Source organism: Erinaceus europaeus, chromosome 20, assembly GCF_950295315.1.
Source record: "Erinaceus europaeus chromosome 20, mEriEur2.1, whole genome shotgun sequence".
Classification (NCBI taxonomy): Eukaryota; Metazoa; Chordata; class Mammalia; order Eulipotyphla; family Erinaceidae; genus Erinaceus; species Erinaceus europaeus.
In genome coordinates, this window is record NC_080181.1 from 21,326,245 (window position 1) to 21,348,802 (window position 22,558).

At 42.4% G+C, this 22,558-nt stretch overlaps 1 protein-coding gene across 16 annotated transcripts in view; it reads left to right on the forward strand.

The window, feature by feature from the left end:
• Positions 1–262: 262 nt before the first annotated feature.
• Positions 263–22,558, forward strand: part of PPP2R1B (protein phosphatase 2 scaffold subunit Abeta) — a 75,590-nt gene continuing 53,294 nt past the window's right edge. For 14 of the 16 annotated variants that reach the window (XR_009546784.1, XR_009546785.1, XM_060180091.1 and 11 more), the window contains exons 1-11: positions 263–422; positions 1,253–1,343; positions 1,813–1,913; positions 6,009–6,241; positions 6,480–6,627; positions 11,986–12,141; positions 12,352–12,466; positions 13,720–13,790; positions 14,268–14,402; positions 16,721–16,894; positions 21,592–21,652. Coding sequence is in view for 14 of the 16 variants with exons in the window: in XM_060180091.1 (XP_060036074.1) it covers positions 309–422; positions 1,253–1,343; positions 1,813–1,913; positions 6,009–6,241; positions 6,480–6,627; positions 11,986–12,141; positions 12,352–12,466; positions 13,720–13,790; positions 14,268–14,402; positions 16,721–16,894; positions 21,592–21,652 (1,399 nt within the window). In the remaining 2 variants the exon portion in view is untranslated. The remainder of the gene's footprint in view (positions 423–1,252; positions 1,344–1,812; positions 1,914–6,008; positions 6,242–6,479; positions 6,628–11,985; positions 12,142–12,351; positions 12,467–13,719; positions 13,791–14,267; positions 14,403–16,720; positions 16,895–21,591; positions 21,653–22,558) is intronic. The other 2 variants (XM_060180093.1, XM_007538475.3) reach the window with 1 other exon arrangement.

The following is a 22,558-nucleotide window of genomic DNA, read 5'->3' on the forward strand; positions in this document are numbered from 1 at the left end:
CGGGCGGGGACCTCCGCCAACCCTGCAGAAGCCCAACATCTCCGGGTGCAAGGAGCCGGAGCTTCGGCACAAGCCCCGCCTCCCCGGGAGCGGGGCGGGGCCCAGGCGTGGGGCAGAGCTCGAGTGCTGGGCGGGGCTCAAGTGCGGGGCGGGGCTTAGGCACGGGGCGGGGCCAGGGTGTGGGGCGGGACTCGAATGCTGGGCGGGGCTCAAGTGAGGGGCGGGGCCTAGGCACGGGGCGGGGCTCGAGTGCTGGGCGGGGTCCGGGCGCGGGGCGGGCGACGGCGACCAGGCAGAGGAGAAAGAACATGGCGGGTGCGGCTGGGTCCGGCACCGGCCCTGGAGCAGCCGGCGGAGATGGGGACGATTCGCTCTACCCAATCGCGGTTTTAATCGACGAGCTCCGCAATGAGGACGTGCAGGTACTGGAGACGCCTGGGGAGCGGCTTCGGCGCGGGCGCGTGGTCAGGGACGGGGACGGGGACGAGCGGCATCGTGGGGGGGGGGGAGGCCCAGGGATGGTAGGAGCCGGAGTCGGAGCAGAAACTTGAGGGGGGCGGAGGGAGACGACCGGTCAGGGGCCGCGGGGGTTCGACCTGCGCCTCCAGGGACCCCCAGCACCCCTTGTGCCAGCCCCTCGAGGCGTCGGCCGGGCGGTCCCTCGGTCCCGGGCGGTTGTGGGAGAACCGGCTTCCCGCCTGGGCTCCTTCCGGGACGAGCGGCGGGAGCGGCGCGGCCCGGTCGGGCGGGGGCCCCCCCGGGGCTGGATCGGGCCGCGGAGATGCCGAAGCGCCCTTTGAAGTGCAGGTGGATGACAGGCACCTTACTCTCAAAGTGTCCCGGCTTGTTGGGTAGAAAGAGGGTGGGAGACCTAATTAATAATCTCGAGGAGTCAATGTTTTATCAACTCAGACCAAACTTTTTTCTTTGAAAAATGTTGGAGTTGTATTCACCCGTTTCAACCGGCTTCACCACTGCCTGTGCACTCCCTTTTTATTTTAAAAAAAAGTTGTCTGACTTCCTGGATGTTGTATCCTTTCATTCATTTTTGGAAATGAGTGCATGAAAGAACGCTTCTCTTGAGAGACATCTTACTTTGGATCATGAAACCCCAGATTCCACTACTTCTCAGGTGTCTCCTACAAAAAAAAAGTCATTATCTCCTGTTTGCAACTTTTATGGTTTTTTTTTTTTTTTTTGGTCTAAATTGCGACTGTGTCTTGACTTTATTTTTCTTCCTATTTTTTAAAAGCTTCGTCTCAACAGTATTAAGAAATTATCAACAATTGCTCTAGCACTTGGAGTAGAAAGGACTAGAACCGAACTGCTGCCATTTCTTACAGGTATGGGGCTCTTCTTGTTTAGAGAAAGATATGAATTCTGTAATATAAATAAAAAAAATAAAAATAAAACATGGATGTCTAAATGAGAGCAAAGCTCCTAGAACATGAAAAAAAAAAAAGATGTGGGTTTCTATTTTCTAGTGACTTTTAAAACTGACCCCTTAGAGAATTAAGTACCAAACTAATATTGGTGTCTTCTGTGCAAAAGAGGCAGAACAGAGCATATTTTAATGTGGTCAGCCGTACTCAAACATTAGCTGTTTAATTAATAGAGAAGAGGTTGATACATGTTTATTAATTTCTAATTCATTCTTTAAAGCACTTCCTGGAAAGCTTTTTCATTGAGCAGGAAGAAAATATTGGCAGTATTGTAATAATGCAACAGTTACATGTTGTGTCTATGTCTAGTTTTATGTGACCGTTCAGCTCTGGGCTAGATACCATTGTTCAACTGGCTTGTTATTTCCAGATACAATTTATGATGAAGATGAGGTACTGTTAGCTCTTGCTGAACAGCTGGGGAATTTTACTGGCCTGGTGGGAGGTCCTGACTTTGCCCACTGTTTGCTGGTGAGTATTTATACATATACATGCTACCCAACTTCTAGAATTTTATAGTATAAATGATGTATTGCTTAGTGATGAGCACAAAGAAGCATTTTTATGCAGATTTTGTGTGTGTGTTTGTGTATAAACAGCACTGTGTTATTGAGAGAACAAATAATGTAGGTCTTTTGGACTCAATTAACCATTGTGTTATCTGACTTTGAATCAAACAATTCTTTTTGATATTCATTTCTGCTTCTATAGACTTGTTAGTTTAGAAGGAAAAAAAAAGATTTGTTTTTATGTATTATTTCCCCCTCAAATTGAACATCTTAACTCTCCTCTGGCAATGTTGACTTTGGGAACATTAGCTTTTTGCCTTAAGTTGTAAGTGTAGCTTTTGCTTATGACTTTGTGAATTTGTTAAGATTGGTTTAGTTAGTTGATGTATATTAAGAACTTCCTATATCAGGTAACTAAATGTTAATATTGACAACTACTAATGTGAATAGAATAAAGTTTTTGTCTTGTGTGTTAGCAGATAACTACTGTATGGTGTTAGAAAAACAGAAGCGCCCAGAGGGGGAGAAATGTTAGGGGAAGAAGACTAGAGTGCTCTGAATTCCGGTTCCATCAGGACCCAGAGAGAGAAGAGGGGGGAAAAAAAGACATTCAGAAGTAGTAATAGGTGTAGGTGTTACTTAAAAAGGAAGACAGGGGAGTCCGGAGGTAGTGCAGTGGGTTAAGCGCACATAGCGCAAAGCGCAAGGACCGGCATAAGGATCCCTGGGTTCTAGCTCCCCAGCTCCCCAGCTCCCCACCTGCAGGGGAGTCGCTTCACAAGTGGTGAAGCAGATCTGTAGGTGTCTTATCTTCCCTCTCTGTCTTGCCCTCTTTTCTTCATTTCTCTCTGTCCTGTCCAACGACATCAATAATAATTACAACAATAAAACAAGGGCAACAAAAGGGAATAAATACATAAGTAAATATATATATATATATATATATATATAAAAGACAGAACCATAGGAAAAAATGGGCAAAAATGTAGTTAGATATCGAAATAATAGTCAACTCATTTGTGATGTTGGGAGAACCACTGCAGTTTCCATTGGAGGAAATGACTGTAGTTTTCAATGAAGGGAATGGGGACACAGAACTCTGGTGGTAGGAATGGTGTGGAATCGTACCCTTGTTATCATATAACTTTGAAAACCAATATTAAATCACTAATGAAAAATGGAAAAAAAATAAAAGTACATAAAAATTAACAGAAGAGGATTAATCCAGGTTGACCAGGGAATCACTCTTGAGAGAGGATGCTGTACTAGGTTTTGAAGGTTTCCTAAGATGTGACAGAGATTTAAATACTGCCTGTATGATGCCAATTCTTGCAATTTCAGCTTCTGCTTCTGAACTTTCCATGGAACTTAAGATAATTTAGAAAACTTGATATAAAGTTTTTTGGTCTTCCTCTGTAACTTCCATACTTAGATGTCAGGCATTTCCCCGACCCTCTTTTTTCTTCTTTTTGAGTGTTGGGGATCAGACCTAGGTGTCATACGTGCAAAACATGTCCTAATCTGCATCCCTGCTTCTTTAAATTTAACATGCCTGAAACAGAATATGCTTCTTTCTTGTCCTATTTTAGCAAGTGGTACCACCATCTACCTGGTTGCACAAGCCTAAATTTTGATGACATTCTTTATCCTTTTTCCCTCATTTCCCACATCTAATCCGTTAGTAACTCCTGTACGTATTCTGTATATCCTAAATTAGTTTACTTTCCTCAATCTCTACTACTACCTATCTGGTCTTCTTTCCTTTAGTCTGTCTAAACCGTAGGCGGCTCCTTCTAGATTAATGAATTAACTTCCTAATTAGTTACTTTCTGTTCCTTAATTTTCTTAATAAAATTTTTGTTTATTTTGGGTAAAAGCAGAGAAATCAAGAGGAAAGGGGGAGGTAGTGAGGGAGAGCGACACCTGCAGTACTGCTTCAGTGCTCGAGAAGCTTTTCTTCTTCCTGTAAGTGGGGGCTGGGGATTTGAACCTGGGTCCTTGATCTCTGTGACGTATGCCCTCAACTATCTGTCCCCTCCACTTTTACCTCCTATCCCACTTCTCCAGCTTCTTTACCAGCAGATGAATCACTTCATACCATAACTTTTAGAAAAATCTAGACTCCTCTAATAAGTTATAAGACTTTTTTTGATCTTTCTCTCTGAGAGCTTATCTCATAGTTTACTTCATTTTATCCACACTGATCTTCTTTCTGTTCTTTGTGTAAACCTACCATATTATTCATTGAGACTTTCACCTAGGTAGTTCCTCTAATAAAATGTTCTTTTGACATTTCCCCTGACTGATACCAACTTTACTACATTTTTTTTTCTTTTTGCCTCCAGGGTTATTGCTGGGGCTTGGTACCTGCACTACAAATCCACTGCTCCTGGGGGCCTATTTTTTTTTTTTTAATTGGATAGGGCAGAGAGAAATTGAGAGGGGAGAAGATAGAAGGGGAGAGGCAGATAGACACCTGCAGACCTGCTTCACTGCTTGTGAAGCGACCTCCCTGCAGGTGGGAAGCCAGGGGCTTGAACGAATCCTTGCACTTTGTACTATGTGCAGTTAACCTGGTGTGCCACTGCCTGGCCCCCTTCACTACATCTTCTCAGAAAGGCCTTATCTGATCACTCAGCCTAAAATAACCTCTCAGTCACCTATTCTATTTCTTCCCATTTATTATTTTCTTTTTGAAAATTTAAATTTATTTAAAAATTATTTTTAAAAATTTAATGAGAGAGAGAGATAGATACACACAGAGAGACATACCAGGGCACTACTCAGCTCTGGCTTATGCTGGTACTGGGGATTGAATCTTGCACCTTGGAGCCTCAGGCACGAGAGTGTTTTGCATAACCATCATGCTATCTCCCCAGCCCCCTTTTATTGTTTTCTGAAATTTATTTATTGAGAGAAAACCAGAATGAACTAGAGTATCACTGTGGCACATGCAATGCCTGGAGTCAAACTTGAGGCCTTAGCCTTGAGAGTCCAGTACTTTATCCACTGCCCTACTTTGCAGGCAGGCAGTAGCCCTGTTTCACTTTTGGGCTGTGTCAAGTTTACTTACTGATAGTCTAGTTCGATCATCAACCTTTATGGTCTCTTCTGTCTGTGTGTGTGTGTGTTTTCTTTTTTTTTATTGCCACCAGGCTTTATCATTGGGGTTTGGTGTTAGCACTACAAATCTACCACTCCTGGTAGCCTTTTTTTTTTTTTTCTTTCTATTTTATTTGATAGGACAGAGAGAAATTGAAAAGGGGAGGGGAGATCGGGAGAGAGAAAGACACCTGCAGTTCTTTAGTGCTTATGAAGCATCCCCCCTGCAGGTGGGGAGTGGGAGCTCAAACCCTGGTCCTTGCACAAGGTGATATGTGTGCATAACTGAGAGCCTCACCTCCTGACCCCGCTTTATATGGTCTTTTCTGTTTCTAAAACTGAAGGGTTTCTTACTATCTCTGTACTCTTAAATTGTTCTGCAGATATTACTATGTTTGGCTCATGAAATGTTTCTGGCTGTATCCTAGGTGGAAAAATTTATACTCAGTCTTTAAAATTTGGGTAAGTTGATGATGATATGGAGTCAGTGGTTGCCTACATATCTTTGAATGGTAGAATATTGCTACAAAGTCTGGATTCAGTGGCTTGACAAAATGTCTCTGTTTGGTTGTGGTGCCCAGTATGGGTCAAGGCTTTGCAGTTTTTCAAGGAATTATACATGATCCGTCTGTATTTGGCTACTCAGCTTTTAAACCCAGTGATTCGGCTCATGATAATATTAATAATTGTGTCAAGTTTCTTCCACTGTGTCATTTGTAGACACCATCTGGAAATTGCCATCTGGGACATGATATCTTGGCTGTCCCACTGAACTCAGTCGTGTCTTCAGGTTGGACACACCATATGCTATCTCTGTGTGAACTGAAAGTAACCATTTGGTGTGATGTAGCTAACATTCTGGTTCCATGTACTCCCTCAAGTCACTCTAAATGATGATAATCTGTATGTATCCTGATCTAAGTTTTTCCTGTTTCTCCTTTTTCGTTTTCTTCAGCCTCCTTTGGAAAGTCTGGCAACAGTGGAAGAGACGGTGGTACGAGACAAGGCTGTGGAGTCCCTGAGGCAGATCTCCCAGGAGCATACTCCTGTGGCTCTGGAAGCCCATTTTGTGCCTCTGGTGAAACGCCTGGCAAGCGGGGATTGGTTCACTTCTCGCACATCCGCATGTGGCTTGTTCAGTGTTTGCTATCCCAGGGCTTCAAATGCTGTCAAGGCAGAAATTAGACAGTAAGATCTGTTTTCTGATTGTTTTTGTTACTTGGGCAGATTGGGGGCTCTCACGGTACCCTGTCACCAATGAGTGATACTAGATAATAGGATTGCCGACATCACTTTCTATTGCCTAGTTTGAAAACCCTCTAAAACAAAGCACGTTTGTGTGTGTGTGTATGTGTGCCCGTGTGCTCATGGGTGTTTAATTTATGATATTTGACAGGAAATACCTTCATTGTTTCCTTTGTTAAAGGCAGTTCCGGTCCTTGTGCTCGGATGACACACCAATGGTACGCCGTGCTGCTGCTTCCAAATTGGGTGAATTTGCAAAAGTTTTGGAAATAGACAGTGTGAAAAGTGAAATTGTTCCACTGTTCACTAATCTAGCTTCAGATGAACAGGTAAGTTAGCTCTTAGTATCTTAAAAACATGACTGCTATTATACTTTATTTATCTTTATCAGAGCACTGCTCAGCTCTGGCATATTGCAGTGTGGCTTATTGAACCTGAGACTTTAGAGCCTCAGACATAAATGAATAACTGCTATTCTGTCTCCTCCACCCTGTGTTCTCTAATAGTTTTAGATTTCTTTGGTAAGTTTTGTTCTCATGTCAGAATCTTTTTTTTAAATTAGTGATTTAGTGTTGATTTACAAAATTATACAACATCGGGCATAATTCCACACCTTTCCTACCACCAGAATTCTTCATCCCCATTCCCTTCATTGGAAACTGCAGTAGTTCTCCCAAGATCACATATATGGGCTGACTATTATTTCTATAACTATATATATAATCCCCCCCTTAATTTCTTTTTTCCCTGTGGTCCTGCCTTCCCTCCTTTTCTCCCTTCCTTCCTCCCTCCCTCCCTCCCTCCCTCCCTCCCTTCCTTCCTTCCTTCCTTTCTTCCACTTGTAAAAAGGAAACACTGACAAAACCATAGAATAAGAGGGCTACAATTCCACACAATTCCCACCACCAGAACTCTGTATCCCATCCCCTTTTCTAGTCTTTAACCCTCTGGGAGTATGAACCCAAGGTCATTGTGGGATGCAGAAGATGGAAGGTCTGGCTTCTGTAATTGCTTCCCCGCTGAATATGGGTGTTGGCAGGTCGATCCATATTCCCAGCCTGCCTCTCTTTCCTTAGTGGGGCGAGGCTCTGGGGAAACAGAGCTCCAGGACACATTGGTGAGGTTGTCTGTCCAGGGAAGTCTGGTTGGCATCATGTTAGCATCTGGAACCTGGTGGCTGAAAAGAGAGTTAACATATAAAGCCAAACAAGTTGTTGACTACTTCTCTCTCTCTTTCTTTTTTTTTTACATATGTATTTTTTAAAAAATTTTATTTATTTTCCCTTTTGTTGCTCTTGTTGTCTTTTTATTGTTATTGTAGTTTTTGATGTCGTCGTTGTTGGATAGGACAGAGAAATGGAGAGAGGAAGGGAAGACAGAGAGGGGGAGAGAAAGACAGACACCTGCAGAAAGACAGACACTGCTTGTGAAGCGACTCCCCTGCAGGTGGGGAGCCGGGGGCTCAAACTGGGATCTTTACCGGTCCTTGTGGTTTGCGCCACATGTGCTTAACCTGCTGCGCTGCCGCCCGATTCCCCTTCTCTTCCTTTCTAAGTCGCCTATACCTATTACTACTTCTGAGTGTCCTTCCGTTTTTTTCTTCTTCTCTCTCAGGGTCCTGATGGAATTGGAGTTCAGAGCCTTCTAGTCATCTTCCCCTAACATTTCTCTCCCTCTGGGAGTATGGTCCAAAATTATTTTTGGGGTACAAAAGGTGGGAGTTGTGGTTTCTGTAATTGCTTCTCTGCTGGATGTGGGCATTGGCAGGTCGGTCCCCCAGCCTGTTTCTATCTTTCCCTAGTGGGGTAGGGTTCTGAAGAGGCGAAGTTCTGGGACACATTGGTGAGGTTGTCTGCCCAAGGAGTTCAGGATAAAGTCATAGTAGCATCTGCAACTTGGTGGCTGAGGCTTAGTGAGTTTCTGAAGAAATTCTGGTTGTATTTTGTTTAGTTTTAGGTCATTTTGTTGTTGCTTTTTGTAGTTTAACGGGAGAGTGATATGAAATGGCTCTTACTCCATAGCCACACCTCTGGGAGTTCGGACGTATTAGAATCTCTTGCAAAACTAATGCTTAATTCTGATCTGGATAATCTTTAATATGAACCATCTGGTGTTCTTATATTTCTTTCTTAACCACATCATGATTTTTTCCTATATTAATAGCTGTTAAATAAAGAAATAAAAAAAAGAATTGAGGTCAAAGAGCATGGGAACCATAATTAGAAAGGAGGACCAATGCTGTGTTGATAACACACTTTTGCGCACTGAAGGCTTTGCTATTATGATAAAGAATAATTTTTCCTGGAATTTTTGACTCTCAAGCGTAGCATGTTTTTTTTTTTTATTTAAAAAATTTTTTATTTACTTTCCCTTTTGTTGCTGTCACTGTTTTTTTAGTTATTACTGTTGTCGTCGTTGTTAGATAGGACAGCGAGAAATGGAGCGAGGAGGGGAAGACAGAGAGAGGCAGAGAATGATAGACACCTGCAGACCTGCTTCAGTGCCTGCAGGTGGGGGAGCTGGGGGCTCGAACCGGGATCCTTCCACCGGTCCTTGTGCTTCACGCCACATGTACTTAACCCACTACGCTACCGCCCGACTCCAAGCATAGCATGTTTTAAGGAAGTCATTTGTCCCTCTGCATCCTCTGAGCAAATATGATGACTTTCATAATATAAATTCTATTTATCAATATTTCTTTTTAAAATACTTCTTTGTTGGATAGAGACCAAAATTGAGAGGTGAGGAGGGAGAGAGACACCTGCAGCACTGCTTCACCACTTATGAAGCTTTATTCCTGCAGGTGGGGACTGGGGATTTAAACCTGGGTCCTTGATTTTTTACTTTTTTTTTTTTTGGTCATCTCCTAGCTATTTGTCTCAAGTAGAAAGAATGAAAAAGCCAGCCCAGTGCCGATGAAATAGCTCACTTGCGGGAGTCGGGCGGTAGCACAGCAGGTTAGGCACAGGCGGCACAAAGCGCAAGGACAGGTATAAGGATCCCGGTTCGAGCCCCCAGCTGCCAACATGCAGGGGAGACTCTCTTTGCAAGCGGTGAAGCAGGTCTCCAGGTGTCTGTCTTTCTCTCTTCTCTCTCCATTTCTCTCTGTCCTATCCAACAATGACGACAGCAACAACATTAATAACTATAACAATAAAACAACAAGGGCAACAAAAGGGAATAAATAAATAAATATTTAAAAAAAAAATAGCCCACTTGGATAGTGTGCTACTTTTTCGTGTTCATGACCCAGGATCAAGCCCAGCCCCTACTGCACTGAAGGAAGCTTTGGTGCTATCATTCCTTTTCCACCTATCTTAAAAAAAAAAAAAAAAAAGAAGAGATGAGATTGAAGGGGATGACTCTTGAAGCCTGGACAAAGAGCCTGAATTTTCTAAGTGAGAACATACCTAGATTTTTAGCAGGTTTATGACTTTTATGTGATTTATATTTTTAAAAGGTCATTCTGGAGAGCCAAGTGTTGGCACACGTGGTCAAGCACACACCTTACCATGCCTAAGTACCTGGGTGCAAGCTCCCAGGCCATACCTACAGGAAAAAAGCTTCATGAGCAGTGAAGTAGTGCTGCACGTAGCTCTACTTCATCCTCTCTGTTTCCCCTTTCCCTCTCAGCTTCTCTCTGAATCCAAAGCAATAATAAATAAAAACAAAATTAAAAAAATATATTTTTAGGGGGTCGGGTGGTGGCGCAGTGGGTTAAGCGCACGTGGCGCAAAGCGCAGGGACCGTCGTAAGGATCCCGGTTCGAGCCCCCGGCTCCCCACCTGCAGGGGAGTCGCTTCACAGGCGGTGAAGCAAGTCTGCAGGTGTCTATCTTTCTTTCCCCCTCTCTCTCTGTCTTCCCCTCTTCTCTCCATTTCTCTCTGTCCTATCCAACAACAAAGCAACGTCAACAATGGCAATGATAACCGCAAGGAGGCTGCAACAACTAGGGCAACAAAAAGGGGGAAAAATGGCCTCCAGGAGCGGTGGATTCATGGTGCAGGCACCGAGCCCAGCAATAACCCTGGAGAAAAAAAATATATATATATATATATATTTTTAACATTCTTCTGGTTGCTGGGAAGAAACTAACTTGTAAGGGTAGTGAGTCTAGAAATAGATGAGAAACTTGTAATCAGGCAAGAGGTGAAGGTGATATAGAACAGTTAGTGAAGATGGAGAAAATTGGAGATATAGAGTTAGAGGTCGAGTAAGTAGAGCTATAATTTGATTGGATGAAAGGAAGATGAGTCAAGATTACAATTGTTTACATGAGCAACTGTGTGGATGGTGGTCAGTGCTGGAGAAGATCATTGAAGGAGAGAGAGAAGAAACACCAGAGCATCACTGCACATATGCTGCTCAGGATCAATCTCAGGACCTCATGCTTGAGAATCCAAAGCCTTGCCCTTTGTACCACCTCCTGGGATGTTCTGCTTATATATTCATGATTTCCCAATTTACAGTCTCAGTTCTTTGTCATTTTTTGCCTCCAGGGTTATCACTGGGGCTTGATGTCTGCACTATGAATCCACTGCTCCTGGAGGCCATTTTTTCCCCCTTTTGTTGCCTATGTTGTTTTATTGTTGTTGTGGTTATTATTGTTGTTATTGCTGCTGCTGTTGTTGTATAGGACAGAAAAATCAAGAGAGATGGGGAAGACGGGGAGAGAAAGATAGATACTTGCAGACCTGCTTCATTACTTGTGAAGCAAACACCCCCCCCCCCCCCCCCGCAGGTGGGGGGCCGGGACTTGAACTGGGATTCTTCTTACACTGATTCTTTGGCTTTGCTCTATGTGCGCTTAACCCGCTGTGCTAATGCCCGGCTCCCAGTTCTTTGTCATTGATGTGCCTAATTGTTTATTTTTATTTACTCGAAAATATAGCTACCACACTGATACTGGCAGTTTACGTTTGAAAAATTGAGGCATTCAACTCATTCCTTCCTTGCTCTACTTTCTTTTGCTGTATTTATTTATTTATTTAAAAGCCAGCTACCTCAAAGTCACTGCCGTTGATCCTCAGCATTTGAATTAATTGGGTTTTTGTAATTACTACCTGCTAATTTGCTGACTTCATGACTTATCCAAATGTGAGAGCCTCCTAGGTTGGTTCCCATAGTCTTATTTCATTTCACTGCTTCGGTGTTACAATTTTGTAAAAGTATAATATGTTTTAATTTTTTGTCCCTCAACTTATAATAAGGCTTTAAGACATCACTTTTTCATTTACATTTTATTTTAGTTTTGCCACCAGGATTATTGCTGGGGCTCTGCACCTGCACACTTCCACTGCTCTCAGCAGACTTTTGTTTTTTTTAGGCAGTGAATGAGAGAGGGAGAAAGACAGAGAGTGGAGGAGAAGCACTGTGGCACTGCTCACTGTTAAGCCTCCCTGGTGCAGGTGCTTCTATGAGATAGCCTGAACCCTCACTCTGGTAATTGTATGCTCAACTGAGTGAACTGTCTCTCATCATCGACTCCATTTTTATTTCACTTTTCTTTATAAAGACCAATGTAATTACTTTTCTGCCTCCTCATAGGACATGGCTTTGGGATGCCATTCCAGGCAGAGGGAGCAGCCATTTCAAGATATAAGACACAAAAGTCTACTTGTGTAACATTCACAGCACTGTCCCATAGTTCTCAGTAAATAGTGTCTAACTAATATTTGTTCTTTCAGGACTCAGTGCGCCTCCTAGCTGTAGAAGCTTGTGTCAGTATTGCCCAGTTACTGTCTCAGGATGACCTTGAGTCTTTGGTGATGCCTACACTTCGGCAAGCAGCGGAAGATAAATCTTGGCGAGTTCGATATATGGTAGCTGACAAATTTTCAGAGGTAAAATAATTGAACTGTCACATTTTTGTGTACTAAAGGGAGAAGTAAAAGACCCAGGCCCACAAAATTGTCACTGTACTAAACGTTTCTGAACTAATAATTCTGAATTGAAAATTCTTACGGTAAAACCATAACTTGAAGATTACACTGTTTTGTTCATGTTGACTATTTTCTTAGTGTACATTAAAACCTGCTCAAATTCTTTTATAGCTCCAGAAAGCTGTGGGTCCTAAGATCACCCTGAATGACCTCATCCCCGCCTTTCAGAACCTACTTAAAGACTGTGAAGCTGAAGTCCGAGCAGCTGCTGCCCACAAAGTGAAAGGTTAAGAAGTTCAGCCTATGTTACAAGATGTTTTATTCATTTTGGTGCATATTCGTAAGATTTATTTTGTCTGTTCATGACATAGACTAGAGGAGGCCTCAGTGCCAGGGATTGATCTCAGGACCTCATGCTTACCAGTCCAGAGCTTTGCTGCTATTTCATCTCCATGGCTACATGAGCATTGATTTATTTTACTTTAATTTTTAAAACTACTACCAGAATTATTGCTGGGGCTCAGTGTCTGCACTGTGAATCTACTGCTCCTGGCAGCCATCCCCCTTATTATTATTATTATTAAATAGGACAGATAGAGAATGAGAGGGGAGGAAGTGATAGGGAGAAAGACAGACACCTGCGGACCTCCTTCATCGCTTGTGGAGAATGGGGGCTCAAACCCTGGGTTTGCACATGGTAAATGTGTGTGCTTAGCCGGTGCACTTCTGCTTGGTCTCCATACATTTATGTTTAATGTCAGTGAATTTTTATGTTTTTCGTGTGAAGTACATTTTTTTTTTTTTAAAAAGATTAGTTCAGTGTATAGAAATGCCACATATTTGGGCCGGGGAGACAGCATAATGGTAATGTAGAAATGCTTCTATACCTGAGGCACTGAGGTACCAGATCCAATCCCCAGCACTACAGTAAGTCAGAGCTGAGTGTTTCTTTCTGTCTGTGTATCTGGTCTGTCTGTCACTCCATGTATCATTCTCACTAAAATAAATTTTAAAATAGTGTCACATTGTCACACAAAGCTATTCCCTTTGTATTTATAGCCAAACTACCATGTTACACTGTTTGTTTTAAAAAACTGCCTTTCAGGTTGGGTCAGTGTGATTAATAGTGTGATTCATACATGTGACATGTAGAGTGACTAAAGTGTATGTCCAGAGTAAGAGGACTTTTCCCTCTTTGGCACTTACCTGCTTAAGTATATGATTTGTTTGAATTTGCAACTTTTTAAAAAATATATGTACTATTAACTATTTTTTAAGTTGATAAGAGAAAAATTGAGATGGAGAAAAGGGCGATAGGGGGAGAGATCTGCAGGGGTGGGTGGGTGGGTGGGTATGTGTCTCCCTCTCCCCTTCCTCTTTGCAAGTGGGGGTCTAGGGGCTCGAACTTGGCTCCTTGCACATGGTAATGTGTGCTCAACCAGGTGTGCTATCATCCAGCCCTGGAATTGTTGATAAGGCAGACTCCTAGTAATGAATCTTAGGAAATGAGCATTATTATTATTATTTTCTTTCTTTTAGAACTTTGTGAGTATTTGCCCATTGAAGGTAGAGAAACCATAATTATGAGTCAAATTCTTCCATATATAAAGGTAAATCTAACTTTTTGTTTGTTTGTTTCCACCCTATGTAGCTCTTAACTCAGTTTTATTTTATCCGCAAGCTCTTGAGTTTAAAGATGGATTGGGGGTGGGGGATATAGCATAATAGTTATGCAAACAGACCCTTATGCCTGAGGCTCCCAGGTTCAGTTCCCCAGTACCACAGTAAGCCAGAGCTGAATAGTACACTGGTAAAAAAAATAGATATTTAAAAATAAAATAAAAATGTACTAGGGATGATTGGGACAGTTATATTAGTGTATTTTTGCTATTTATTGCTTAATAGTGCTTTATAATTATGCATCGGTTTTTGGTATATGAGTTTTGCATTCTCTAATAGGTGGTCTGAGGAAATAGCCTATTTAATACTGATATAGGGTTCTCTTTTTAAAAATTCCTTGAAGGGTGGTTTGGAAATTCTGTTGTCTTGTAATAAAGAAAGACTTTTAACTTTTAATTTTGTTTTAGGAATTAGTATCTGACACAAATCAACATGTCAAATCAGCTCTAGCTTCTGTAATTATGGGATTGTCTACCATTTTGGGCAAAGAGAATACCATTGAACATCTCCTACCTCTTTTTTTAGCTCAGTTAAAGGATGAGGTGAGTTTGGCTGTACATTTTAATTGCCTTCACTAATCAGTGATTTGGTTTGGTTTTCATTTAGCATTTAACTAAAATAGAACCCAAACAGGGATGCAGACATTTTTAAAAAAGTAACTTAGTTTAAAATAAGTGATGAAGTGTCTGTCCGTGTGTAGGGCTACAAGTTCCTCCAGGAAATGGGTACCAAGAGCTGTTGATGTAAGCCAAAAGATGTCTGTCTTTCTCTTAATTTTTAAAAATGTTTTTATTGTTTATTTTTATTTTATTTATTTTCTCTTTTGTCCTTGTTTTTATTGTTGGAGTTGTTGTTATTGATGTCATCGTTGTTGGATAGGACAAAGAGAAAATGGAGAGAGGAGAAGAAGAGGGGGAGAAAAAGACACCTGCAGACCTGCTTCACTGCTTGTGAAGCGACCCCTCTGCAGGTGGGGAGCTGGGGGCTTGAACCAGGATCCTTACTCCGGTCCTTGCGCTCTGCACCATGTGCGCTTAACTCGCTGCACTATCGCCCAACTCTCTCTCTTAAATTTTTAAAAAATCGTTTAATCTAATGACTCAGTAGTGAATTGCTAAAGGTAATAGGGTATATAATTCCACACCATTCCTATCACTAGAGTCCTGTGTCCCCACTCTCCCTCCAGCAGAGATTGCAGTAGTTCTCCCAAGGCCACAGATATGGGTTAACTATATATCTAAATCAGTCACCCATCCACCTGTCTGTCTGTCTACTTATTTTTTCGCCCATTTTTTATTCACTTCCACAGCCCTGCTTTCACTTTCTTTCTAAGTCACACCTACACGTGTTTCTACTTCTGAGTGTCCTTTTTTTCCTCTTGAATAAGCGAAATAGTGCCTGACTTGCTCTGGTGTTTTCCAGATTCTCTTTCCTTTCAGTGATGGTATAAAAACAGGCATTTCGGGGGACAGGCAGTGGCGGACCTGGTTAAGCGTACATACTGCCATGCGCAAGGACCCAGGTTCAAGTCCTTGCTCCCCACCTGCAGGGGAGATGCTTCACAAGTGGTAAAGTAGGTCTCCAGGTGTCTCTTTCTCTTCCCCTCCTTCTCCCCTCTCACTTTCTCCCTGTCCTGTCCAAGAAAAGAAAAGAAAATGGCAGCCAGGAGCAGTGGATTCTTGTGCCGTCACTGAGCCCCAGTGATTTCCCTGGTGGCAGAAAATTAAAATAAAATAAAATAAAATAAAATATAAAAATAAAGATTCCTGGTGGCGAATGTTTCTGGTTTCAGTGGAATTGGGTTTTAGAGCCCTCTAGTCATCTTCCCATAACATTTCTCCCCTTCTGGGAGTATGAACCCACAATTCTTTCTTTTTGAGGTACAGAAGGAAGGAATTCTGGCTTCTGTAATTACTTCTCCACTGGACATGGAAATTGGCAGGTCGATTCATACCCCTGTCTTTGTCTTTCCCTAGTGGGGTAGGCTTCTGGAGAGGTGAGGTTTAGGACATGTTGGTGGGGTTGCCTACCCAGGGATTAGGGAGGTCAGGAAAAGCTGAAAGATATAAAGCAGGTCTTTCCATCTTCTCGGCCTGATTGCTGCATGTGTGGAATACTTTGTTTTTAAACTACTGTATCTTTTTTTTCCACTTAAAGCACTTTAAAAAAATCACAGTATCTAAATTATAATGTTTATGAACATTGAGTGATACTTTATGCCAGGCATGATTACAATACTTTTACATTACTACTTGTAATCCTTACTACCATTTATAAGGTAGGTTTTATTATCCCCATTTTATAGATGAGGAAACTGGGGCAGGGCTAAAATAATTTATCCAAGTTCTCAGCAGAAGCAGAGCTGGGATTTGAATGAATGTAATTTGACTCCAGAGACTGCTTTAGTGTACTGTAGACTTTTCAGAGGAAGACTGGTTAACATCCAGTTACATTTTTATGCTTTGAATTATTTGTGTTCTCAGTATTCAGGTCTTTCAAATTATACTTAAAAAAATTTTTTTTTAATTACCTTTATTTTTTGGATAGAAACAGCCAGAAACTGAGAAGTAAGGGGAGATAGGGAGAGAGACAGAGAGACACCTGCAGCCATGCTCTACCACTTGTGAAGCTTTCCTCCTGCAGGTGGGGACTGACGCCTTGAACCCAGGTCCTTGTGCGTTGTATCATGTGCACTCAACCAGGTGTGCCACCACCCGGCCCATAAATTATACTTTTCAAATGAGTTAATATTTTACTTTAAATTTCATTTAAGCAGCCTTACTCCACCATGACAGTAGGGGAATATTAGGCAGAGATCTTGATTTTTATATGTGTCCCTCTGGGACTTTTGTACTTGCAGTGTCCTGAAGTTCGTTTGAACATCATCTCCAATTTGGATTGTGTCAATGAAGTGATTGGGATCCGGCAGCTCTCTCAGTCTCTCCTTCCTGCCATTGTGGAACTAGCTGAGGATGCCAAGTGGAGGGTCCGTCTGGCCATCATTGAGTATATGCCACTGCTGGCAGGCCAGCTGGTGAGTACGAGCTCCATGAACTGAAGGATGGCATCAAGTAGTGGAGAGGTGTTACTGTGATGTATAGGCCCAGATAACTCAAATATTTCTGTATATTCATCTAGGTGCATGAGTGTGTGGTCTGTTCTGTAGGACAGTTATGATTTTCATTAATGCATTGTGTTCGAATAGATAGAAATTATGGGAATACATTTCACCTAAGGTCCCCTAAAAGCAAAAATCTTAGAAAAAATATATTCAGTTTATATATAACATAGATTTCATGACATTTAGTATTTTTGTGACTTAAGGGGTATATAACTAGATAGCAAAAGCAGTATAGTTTCCAGATAATTCAGCTTCTGATTCTTGCTCAGAGCCACTACTCTATAATCAGAGCAAAATGTCTCTGGTTACCATTCATACATTAAGGTTAAAGAGAGGGTTGGGGAGATGGCACCGTCAATAGACAGTGCAACAACCTGAGGTACCAGAGGGCCCAAGTTCAATCTCCAGCACTACTATAAGCCAGAGCTGAGTTATACTCTGTTAAAACAAAAAACAAATTATGAAAGGGAGTTGAATTGTCATCTGAAGAGTATTAAAGTTGATGATAATAGTATCTCGGCTGGTTAAAGTTCTTTTTGGGGGGCTGGGAATTGTGTGGAAATGTACCCCTCTTATCCTATAGTCTTGTCTGTATTTCCACTTTATAAATAAAAATTTAAAAACAAACTTATTTATTTTGGATAGAGAAATTGAGAGGGAAGGGTAGGAGATGGAGGGAGGGAGCGAGGGGGAGAGAGAGAGACCTGCAGCACTATTTTCACCACTCATGAAGTTTACCTCCTGCAGGTGGGGACAGGAGACTTGAACACAGGTCCCTGTGCACTGTAATGTGTGCGCTCAACTGGGCATGTCATTGGCTGAAGTTCTTAAAACATTATCTTCCTGTTTGGATTTTATAATTAGTTTAACTGATACTGTTAATTAAAAATTTAATGCAGGTTTTTATAGCTATATTGTTTCCTTTTTTCTTAAAGATCTGTTTATGTTGTTTAAAGGATTAATTGGGGGAGGTCCAGAGCATCACTCTGGCGCGTGCAGTGCCAGTGATCAGACCTCATGCTTGAGAATCCAGTGCTTTATAGAAATACTGTGCCACTTCCTAGATCATTTGTTTTGATTTATTAGAGACAGAACAGGAACCAGGGTAGGGGATCCAGTCTGGGCCTTCATGCTTGAGAGTCCAAAGCTTTACTCACTGCACCTTCTTGCTCTTACTTCCTCTCTTAATAGGTGCTCTAGACAACTACATTTGATATGCCCTTACCATGTTGGTGGCACTCGATTTGATGTAATTGTGTGTCAAAATCTAGTTGGAGAGGGGCTGGGCGGTGGCACACCTGGTTAAGCGCACATAGTAAGAAGAGGACTGGCGTAAGGATCCCGGTTTGACCCCCTGTCTCCACACCAGGGGGGGTGGGGGGGGGGTCAGTTCACAAGTGGTGAAGCAGGTCTGCAGATGTCTGTCTTTTTCTTTCCCTCTTTATCTCTCTTCCTTCTCAGTTTCTGTCCTATTGAAATAAAGAAGGCCATAGGAGCAGTGGATTCGTAGTGCCAGCACTGAGCTCTAGCGATAGCCCTGAAGGGGGAAAAAGAATCCTAGTTGGAGAGATAGTCAGGTGATCTCTTACTTATAGAACAGGGACTGTTCAGTGTTTTGAGTCCATTGTCGGCTATCAGGTCTGGTTGATCAGGGATTAATATTGTTGATAGTTGAATAATTGAGTATCTGGATATTTTTTGAGGTATCCCAAGATACCTTATGAGTTTATACCTAACATTCTTATTTATTTCTCCTTTTTCTAACCCCAATTGCATTCCTTCCAGATCATAGCACCCTTTTTTTTTGGGACTACTGAATATGTACTGCTAACTTTGATATATTTAACTTGTGAAATGCATCTTAAAAATCATCTTAAACTATATTTATTGGATAGAGACAGCCAGAAATTGAGAGGGTAGGGGGAGATAAGGAAGGAGAGGGGGTGGGGCTGGGTGGTGGTGCACCTGGTTGAGCACATGTTACAGTGCGCGGGGATCCAGGTTTGAGTCCCTGGTCCCCATCTGCAGAGGGAAAGCTTCACTAGTGGTGAAGCAGGGCTGCAGGTGTCTCTCTCCTACTCTATCACCCCCTCCCATCTCAATTTCTGACTGTGTCTATCAAATAAATAAAGATAAAAATAAAAAATGAATTAAAAAAAGGAGAGGGGGCCAGGTGTTGGTGCACCAGGTTAAGCGCACATAGTAGGAAGCACAAGGATCTTCACAAGGATTCTGGTTCAAGCCCCCCGACTTCCCACCTGCAGGTGGGGTTGCTTCACAAATGGTGAAGCAGTCTTCAGGTATCTCTCTTGTCTCTCTCCCTTTCTAACTCCCTCTAACCTCTCGATTTCTCTCTGTGCTATTCAATATAAATGAAAAATGGACACCAGCAACAGTGAAGTTGTAGTGCTGGCACTAAGCCCCAGCAATAACCCTGGAGGCAAAAGGAAAAAAAAAAAAGGAGAGAGCCACCTGTAGCCCTGCTTCACCACTCACAAAGCTTTCCCCCTACAGGTGGGGACCAGGGGCTTGAATCTGGGTCCTTGTGCACTATGACGTGCACTCAGCCATGTGCGTCACCACCTGGCCCCTGAAACACGTCTTTTGCACATCTCTATGGTGCCCTATTATTACTCAGTGAAGATCTAATCCTGGTGATCTTACCTTGGTCCTTTATTTCCTTGAAAGGTTATAGGTGAGAGATTGAGTCGTCAACAAGGATTTGCAGAAGTGGAAGTATAGATGAGTAAAAGAAACATACTCGGGAGCCTGGCTGTAGCGCCGCGGGTTAAGCACACGTGGCCCAAAGCACAAGGACCGGTGTAAGGATCCCGGTTCGAGCCCCCGGCTCCCCACCTGCAGGGGAGATGCTTCACAGGCAGTGAAGCAGGTCTGCAGGTGTCTATCTTTCTCTCCCCGTCTCTGTCTTCTCTCCTCTCTCCATTTCTCTCTGTCCTATCCAACAACAGTGACATCAATAACAACAATAACAATAACTACAACAATCAAACAAGGGCAACAGAAGGGAAAATAAATAAATAAAATTAAAAAAAATAAAAAATAATAAAAGAAACATACTCCAAAGGGGGCTGGAGCATACTCTTGCAAGATGAGAGGCGGCTCCCACAGACTGTTGGGTGGACAGCTTCAAGGGCTTCTGGGGCCCATTGCACTTTCACTGGTCCTCCCTCCTCGTGCATATGGATACCTGGTAGCCTATCTTTTGGTGTGCTGAACACTATCAGATGCACACACTCAGCCTTCCAGAAAGTCCCTTTACCCTTCTATTCCTCCTTGTCAAGACATTCTTGCCATCAAGGCCCCTGTTCTGGTCTGGCTATGCGTGCTTCAGGGTGTACTGTTTGTGGTGAAGGTAGGGTTGCTGCTAATCATATTGAATAGTAATCATGGAATCAGCAGTTTAAACTTCCCTCGCCCCTACATGACTGACACTACAATAGTATGTTACAGAACTTTGAACTCTCCCATTCTTCAGGTGGGTACGGAGAAACCAGTATATAGCTAGTAGAGTCAGCAAAGTCTTTCTTCACTGGTGAATATCCTGGATCACCTCTCCAGAGTGGAAAGCAGCTGTGACCAGCTGACAAGCTAAAATCGGAAATAATTCTCCGGGGGACTAGGTACACTTTAGTGTCATTTCTTTTGACCTCTGCTCCTCCCAGACCTAGGAAGTCTACAGTGACTGGTAGCTCTGTAGAAGAGCGTGAAAGCTCTATTCTGAGACTACTTCACTTACTTTCTTCCGACTCTGTTTTCTTTTATTATCCTCAAAAAAATCTCTTTTTAATTGGAAATACCTCTCTCTGGTTGTGTTAAAAAAATGTGTAAAATTGATAGGACCGTGAGAAATTGAGGGGGAAAAAGAGAGAGATAACCTGCAGCACTGCTTCACCACTCATTGAAGCTCCCCTTGCATGTGATCCTTAAGCATGATGATGGATAGCTCAACTAGGTCCACCACCACCCAGGTCCTGGAAATATCTCTAGTTCTTAATGTCTATTTCTTCATCCTTGTGGATTTATTATATTGACCCAAAGTGGGGGGGGGGGGGATTGACATATATTCTTAGGTAATTTAATTTTACAAATAATCTGGAGACTGCTTGGGAGAGTGTCCACACTGCATCCTCCTTACTCATCTGCAGTATTGTGCCTGGCTCCTGGCCATCCTGTTCTCTTCCACTTTGCAGGACAAGCACCATCTCATTTAGGCTTTCTTTATGATTTTTTTTATCCAGTAAAATAGATGTACAGTTTTTGCAATCAAATCCCATGGTAGCCATATTTTTAGTTGGTTCATGAGTTTTTACAAACTAATATTTTTTAATGAGAGAGAGATGCCATTGCACTGCTCAGCTCTGGCTGGTGGTGTGTTGAATGTGGGGCCTCAGAGCCTCAGGCTTGACAATCTTTTGCATAACCATTTTCCTGTCTCCCCAGCATAGTTGGTTCATGAGTTTAGCTTACTTGGAAAGAAGAGGGTTCCTCTCCACCACCTATCAGACCACTTTTTATATTTGGTGTATACAATATTTTGTTATCTGTAACTCTGGAGGTATATTAATGGAATCTTCTGTATCTATCCATAGGGTGTGGAATTCTTTGATGAAAAGCTAAATTCTTTATGTATGGCCTGGCTTGTGGACCATGGTAAGCAGATAAGTTTAATGCTAATATGAAAAACTAATGTTTTGGTACACATAACATTTTCTTCATTTATCTCCTTTTTAGAAGAGAACCCTAATCTAATCAGTTATTTTGCATTACCAGTGTAGGAATAAAGAAAAGGTTTCATCAAAGTCCAACATCTACTTAATTTCTTTTGAACACAAGTTTGACATTCTTACTTCCTACTATTTCTTTTTCTCTTTCTTTGTTTTAATTGCTGTCAGGGTTACTGGCTCTATGAATCCACTGCTCCCAGCCTCCATTTTTTTCCCTATTTTTTTTCTTTTTAATTTTTATTAGATAGGATAGAAAGAAATTGAGAGATAATAGGGAGAGAGAGAGAGAGAGATAAAAATAGACACCTGGGGGTTGGGCGGTGGCGCAGTGGGTTAAGCACAAGTGGCGCCAAACGCAAGGATCGGTATAAGGATCCCGGTTTGAGCCCCCAGCTCCCCACCTGCTGGGGAGTCGCTTCACAAGTGGTGAAGCAGGTCTGCAGGTGTCTGTCTTTCTCTCCCTCTCTCTGTCTTCCCCTCCTCTCTCCATTTCTCTCTGTCCTATCCAACAATGAACAACATCAACATGGTAATAATAATAATAACCACAACGAGGCTACAACAACAAGGGCAACAAAAGGGGGAAAAGATGGCCTCCAGGAGCGGTGGATTCATGGTGCAGGCACCAAGCCCAGCAATAACCCTGGAGAAAAAAAAAAAGATAGACACCTGCAGACCTGCTTCACTGCTTGTGAAGTGGGTTTCCTGCAGGTGGGGAGCCGGGGGCTCAAATCTGGTTCTTTTGCTTAGTAATATGTGCGCTTAACTGGATGCACCCCCACCCGGCCTGTTTTCCTTCCCTTCCCTTTACCCTTAGCCTTACCCTGGCTTT